The sequence below is a fragment of the Triticum dicoccoides genome, chromosome 2B (genome assembly GCF_002162155.2).
Source record: "Triticum dicoccoides isolate Atlit2015 ecotype Zavitan chromosome 2B, WEW_v2.0, whole genome shotgun sequence".
Taxonomy (NCBI): domain Eukaryota; kingdom Viridiplantae; phylum Streptophyta; class Magnoliopsida; order Poales; family Poaceae; genus Triticum; species Triticum dicoccoides.
In genome coordinates, this window is record NC_041383.1 from 496,978,062 (window position 1) to 496,984,139 (window position 6,078).

Below are 6,078 nucleotides of genomic sequence, written 5' to 3' on the forward strand. Positions count from 1 at the left end.
TCCTCTTCGATTCGGTAGCTTGATTCCTTCGTGGCCCGCCGTGGTTGGTGATCGGTCCGCGTTAATCTCGCCGGGGCGGTTGATTCGGGTTTAACATGGCGCGGATTTGAATTTTAGGCGCGGTTAGGGTTTGGGCGTGGTTCCAGATTCTGATTGTTTCGACGGATTCTTTCGGGTCTTATGCCATGCTTAAATTTCGTTTAGTCACGATTACCTGTGCCTACTTGACGGTGGTTTTGTTGTTTGGTAGCAGACCGATCGATGTAGTTCGAGTTCGAATCGCGTGATTTGGCGATATATTATTTTGCGTCTTAGCCATCAAAAGAATTTCCGCAGATCTGTAGGTTCGTGTACACCATAGTTGTACCCAAGTTCGTTAGTTGTGCCATATTTGATTTGCGTCGGTTAATCTGCTGGCCCATCAAATCCGTAGTTTCATGTGTGTTACGGTGGTATAAATTTCGCTTTGAATTATTGGCGTGCGTGCTTTATCTTTTGAGGAGTTGAACTCTTGTTTGGAGAATTCGGTATCTGCAGGTTGGTAGTTTGTTTTAGGACTGTAGGGTTGGAAAGAATTGGCATGAGCTCACATTGTTTATATTGGGATATTCAGTTTCTAAAGTCTGCATACAGCATGTGGTCAGTGCAAATGTAATTTTGTTAATGTTTTGAGCTTGATATTGAGAGCAACCTGCAGCCTAGGTATCTGGGAATGATAGTATCAGGACGAACTAATATACTTGGCTACTCTGATAGTGGAAGTTAATTGGGTGCATTGATACACGGATGCAGTTGCATGCATAGCCATTTTGAAAATAGTCGATTGCTTAACATCTATTAGTATTGATTTATTGTATCTGAATTGTATCAACTTGCTAGTTAGCTAATGTTATTCTTGTGATAAACTAAAATCATATGCACATAACTATGTGAAGTTGATGTTCAACCATTACATGTGATAACTAGGAAGCATATTTTTATCAGTGGACTGCTATTTCTTTTCTTGCTTCTATTTGCAAAATTAGGCGATCATGGTAGCCTTGTTTTCTTTAGTGTTAAAAAAAAGTACTAGGCTGCAGTTTTTTAGTGTGTCATCTTTATATGTGTCTTTTGAGTGAACAAACTATGCTAAAGGTAGATCAGGACTTTCATCTGAAGTGGAATTCTAACTTCGGTCTGATCTTTTGAATGAAAAGTTTTAGTTAGAAATACACTGCCTTCTATCTGAAGGGGTGTATAGCTGTGTTGTATGATGTTGTTAGTTTTTGATGTACAATATTTCGGTAGGTATTCTAGGCTGATGATTGTTGGGACTATAGTTATTGAATGGATTTGCTAGTAACAAGGTGCCAGGCACAATTTACTAGTTATGAGAAGGCTATAATTGTGTTATTGTGATATTCAATTTATAGAACTGACTATGTTCTGTTTTTGCTTCAGGTAAACCAAGGTTTTGCTCATGGCTCGTACTAAGCAGACCGCTCGTAAGTCCACTGGAGGAAAGGCTCCAAGGAAGCAGCTAGCCACCAAGGTTTGTGACTGCAATATTGATACTCCCTCCTTCCATCTATATAGGGCCTAATGCGTTTTTCAAGACCGCCTTTGACTATTGACAAGACTAATAGTACATGAGATGCATAATGTAAAAATTATATCATTGGAAGCTCCTTTCACATACGAATTTGGTGGTATGCTTTGTGTAAGTTGCATGTCATGTATTATTGCTCTAACATTTGGTCAAAGTTAGCCTCGAAAAATGTATTAGGCCCTATATAGATGGAAGGAGGGAGTAGTTTACCTATGCCATGTCTTTATTTATGGTTTAGTTAAATTGAACTGGGTATAATTTGAACCTCAACCTTCATTGCCAGCTTATGACCAGATATCTTACTGATGTATATGGATTATCATGGTATTATTGTTAATTTGACATGTGCTCTGTTTGGCTTTTCGACAGGCTGCCCGTAAGTCTGCTCCCACTACTGGAGGAGTGAAGAAGCCTCACCGTTACCGCCCTGGAACTGTTGCTCTTCGGTGTGTAAAACCTTCCAACCTATTCTAGCATGTGTTATAGTTTCGTTTTGAAGTATCCTCAAATGAATAAATTTTGTGCTTGACTTTGCAGTGAGATCCGCAAGTACCAGAAGAGCACGGAGCTGCTCATCAGGAAGCTTCCATTCCAGAGGCTTGTTAGGGAGATTGCCCAGGACTTCAAGGTGATCAATCAACTTGTGCACTACATTGTGATGCTCTCCTGTTATGTCAACTCTTATAGTATGAATCAAGTAAACTAAAAGCATGGTCTCGTTCTGTCTGTGCAGACTGACCTCCGCTTCCAGAGCCATGCGGTGCTGGCCCTTCAGGAGGCTGCAGAGGCCTACCTGGTGGGTCTCTTCGAGGACACCAACCTGTGCGCCATCCATGCCAAGCGGGTGACCATCATGCCCAAGGACATTCAGCTGGCTAGGAGGATCCGTGGCGAGAGGGCTTAAGATGCTTGCTTTCCCTGTGGGAATGGCTCTGGCGGGCATCTGTGTCTGCTTTTGCAGCTGAACACTTATCATGTGTCGTGAACTACTAATACTTGTCGTGTGTAGTAATATGTCAGTGCCGTCTGTGCCCTACTATGTTGGTAGAGCTGGATCATTTGTTCGTTGGTCGTCCTAAATCATCCACCTGGTGGGTGCTTATCTGAACCTTGCATTTTATGTCTGAGAATTAGTGATTGTGTGAACCATTATTATGTTCCTTGTGTCTCGTTTATTTGTATCTCTGCCATGCAAGTTTGTGTTCACCGATAGTGTTTGCTATTCCTGTCAATCTGTGCTAGTAGCCGTCTTCGTCTAGCCAACCATAGACCTGAACCTGTGCTACCCAAAATAGCAAGTCCTACAAGTTCGCTTTGGAAATTAGAAAATGTTCAGGTAAATGATACCGGTCTCACTTGAGAATGCTGGTAGGAGGGCCGTGTATATACGTTAGGTAGGTGACGTGTATTTCTACGAAGTGAGACGTTGCTCACTGCGACTCTGCGAGGCAGTAGTCATAGCAAGTGTTCGTTCCCATACCTGACAGGATTGGCAAGCGCAGGCCGGCAAACAGCCGAATGACTGCATGAAAGGGCAATGCACTGATGATGCAGTCAGGCCCTTCAAAAGACTCGCTGTTCTTTCGGCACGCGCAAAAACCAGTCTTGTTTCTTTCTACTCCATCCCCATCCCCATGCCTGGCCTGCCCTGACCGGCCGGTCTCCCATCCCCATTGTTCCCCGCTGACGGCCGACCGATTCTTCTCCGCGCCCAGTTTGTGTCACTCTCCTCCGTCCGCCCAAAGTTTCAGGGGCCCCGGCCGAGACCATCGGAATCCCGGAGACCTGTTTCTTCCGCCCCACCAATCCAAAGCTTCAAACCTACCAGTCCCGCCACAACATGGGCGTCTCTCTCGTCGGCTCCGCTTTTGCAGGACGGGCGGTGTGAGCCGCGACTCTTCCCACCCTCGGTGTCCCAGCGTGACAATGAAATTCGCCATGCTCCTGCCTCCGGGGCCGGAGGGGTGCCACTGCCGTGCTGGACAGGTGTCTGGCGGTGATGGCAACTGCCAACGCCCCGGCCCGTCAGGTTCGTCGACACGAAGAGCTCCACATTACGCCGGTGCCAGGCAGGGAGATCAAATTTAGGGTTAGCTTATATGCGGACGACGCCATCATCTTTGCAAACCCCGTTAGGGAAGAGATTGACTACCTGATGAATTTGCTCGAGAGTTTCGGCGACGCTACGGGCCTGAAGATAAACAACGTCAAGTCAACGGCAACTCCGATTTGCTGTCAAGACATTGATCTCAGCACGGTACTCCGGTCTTTTGGGGGATCGATCATGCAATTCCCGATCAGATACCTAGGGCTTCCACTCACAATTGGCCGGCTTAGGCTAGTACATCTTCAGTTCATCCTAGATAGAATTCGGGCTAGATTAGCAGGCTGGAAAGGGAAAATGCTCTCCATGGCCGGGCGCAGGGTGCTCGTCAGATGCGTCCTCACCGCCATGCCAACGTTTGCCCTTACATCTCTTAAAATCCCAGTAAAGCTGTTGAAAGAAATAGACAAATGTAGACGCCGATTCCTCTGGGGACACGATCAGGAGCTCACCGGCGGTAGCTGCAAGGTGAGCTGGGCACGGGTTTGCTCCCCGATCGAGCACGGTGGCCTTGGCATCCTCGATCTGCCCAAGTTCAGCCGTGCCCTCCGCCTACGATGGCTCTGGCATGCATGGAAAAGCTCGGAGCGCCCTTGGGCAGGAACAGAGCTGCCATGCGATGCCTCCGATCATGCCCTTTTTAGTGCGGCCACAGCGGTGACTATTGGCAATGGCAAGATGGCTAGCTTCTGGCACTCGGCTTGGATCGATGCGTCTCCGCTGAAGCTCCTCCACCCCAACCTCTTCAAACACTCCAGAAGAAAGAACAGATCGGTGGCGCAGGCACTACTCGAAGACCGCTGGGTTTCTGACCTGGCACACGGCAACGTCGGCTCTTTAGCACAGGATGTGCTCGCTTTGAACCGCCGGTTGCAATCGTACCACCTTCAGGAAGACAGCCAAGACCAGATCGCCTGGAAGATAGAAGCATCCGGGCAGTACACTGCGCACTCAGCCTACCGTGCCTAGTTCCAGGGCTCTGTGCAGACTCAATTTCGCGAGCTGATCTGGAGCACCCGTGCGCCTGCAAAGCTCAAGATCTTCGCCTGGCTGCTACACCAAAACCGGCTCTGGTGCAACGATAGGTTGCAGCGGCGAGGATGGCCAAACAACTATTTCTGTCAGCTATGCCTCCGCAAACTGGAAAGCTCCGAGCATTTGTTCTGGCATTGCCCCCTCGCGAAGGAAACCTGGAATTCAATTGCAACATGGACGTGCTGCCGCGCGCTAAGACAAGAATCATGGATCGGCAACACAAGCTCCCTGGACAGGTTCAAAGCTATGTCAGATGCAACGCCGCCTGCCCACAGGAAAGCGATCAAGTCTCTTGCAATGCTTGCCCTTTGGCAGATATGGCAGGAGAGGAACCACTCACATTTAGGACAAAAGAGGCCAAGGTGGAAGACATTCTCAGCGAGATCAGGAGAGGGCTAAGCCTCTGGCAACAAGCCGGCATCAAGTCAGTTCAGAGCCCCTTCGGGGACCGTCGGGAGAGTAGGCTAGCGGCTTGTGCCTGGGGGCACTATGTTCTTTTCTGACATTCTTCTTCTTACTATCCTTGATCTTCGGATCTCCACCTTTATCGCTTTGTCATCTGCTCCCTGCTTATGATCAATGAAACACCAGCCTTTGCTGGTCCTTCAAAAAAAACAAGACTCCTCCAATAAACTTTCTGGTCACGTGACACAAACGCCAGTTTAACCCGCGGAGCTGAGCACATACATTTCAGTAGCTTGGATGCACCGTGTCCTGTCGTGCCTAGCCCTAGCGTAGCGATCTTCGGGGATCAAAAGTGGTTGGGTTTAGTGCGATGTGATCCATCAGGGGATGTTCTCAACACACACACACATTCTCCGCGCACTCGAGAGGGCCTAGGCCCTTCCTTGATAAACGGCACGCCACACGATCTTCTCCACCGACCAAGGCATAGATCATATCATACACTGATCCAAAGTTATCTCACGGATACCAATCACATTCGGGCAGTGGGCGTAGGTACGCGTGGCGTGCGATGCGCCTCTCTTGTCTTCAGAAGCTTCTGATGCAGCGCCACCGCCCAACCGTGAAGCTCCGCTCGCAAGCACTACATAACTGACAAAGGAATCATATCTCCCGTCATGACGTGCAAAGCACTGAAGCCGCGACGTACAACTCAGTTTACCTCCGCGGAGGGCACAATTCTGTAATAACTCGTGTGATTGTTACCATGCTTACGGTCAGGGGCGACCCTAGGGGTATTCTTGAATCTTCATGTGAATACCCATGATTTTTACAAAACAGTGTTGATTTTGATAAAACAATGATCATTTTCGCAAAACAACAATGACTTTGGCAAAATGAATACACATGAATACTCGGTTGCAAATTCCTGAAGCCGCCACTGCTT

The 6,078-nt window shown here is 48.0% G+C and overlaps 1 protein-coding gene across 1 annotated transcript; it reads left to right on the plus strand.

Annotated features, from left to right (window-relative positions):
- The first annotated feature begins 1,399 nt into the window (after window positions 1-1,399).
- LOC119364449 (histone H3.3) lies at window positions 1,400-2,769 on the plus strand. The gene is made up of 4 exons (XM_037629924.1): window positions 1,400-1,531; window positions 1,958-2,034; window positions 2,126-2,216; window positions 2,322-2,769. The coding sequence occupies exons 1-4, from the start codon at window positions 1,460-1,462 to the stop codon at window positions 2,490-2,492; spliced, it is 411 nt and encodes a 136-aa protein (XP_037485821.1). The 5' UTR covers window positions 1,400-1,459; the 3' UTR covers window positions 2,493-2,769.
- Window positions 2,770-6,078: the final 3,309 nt, after the last annotated feature.

Coding starts and splice junctions, on each gene's coding strand:
- LOC119364449 (XM_037629924.1), top strand. CDS start 1,460: ATGGCTCGTACTAAGCAGACCGCTCGTAAGTCCACTGGAGGAAAGGCT. Junction 1,532..1,957: donor GGAAGCAGCTAGCCACCAAG/GTTTGTGACTGC, acceptor GCTTTTCGACAG/GCTGCCCGTAAGTCTGCTCC. Junction 2,035..2,125: donor CCTGGAACTGTTGCTCTTCG/GTGTGTAAAACC, acceptor TTGACTTTGCAG/TGAGATCCGCAAGTACCAGA.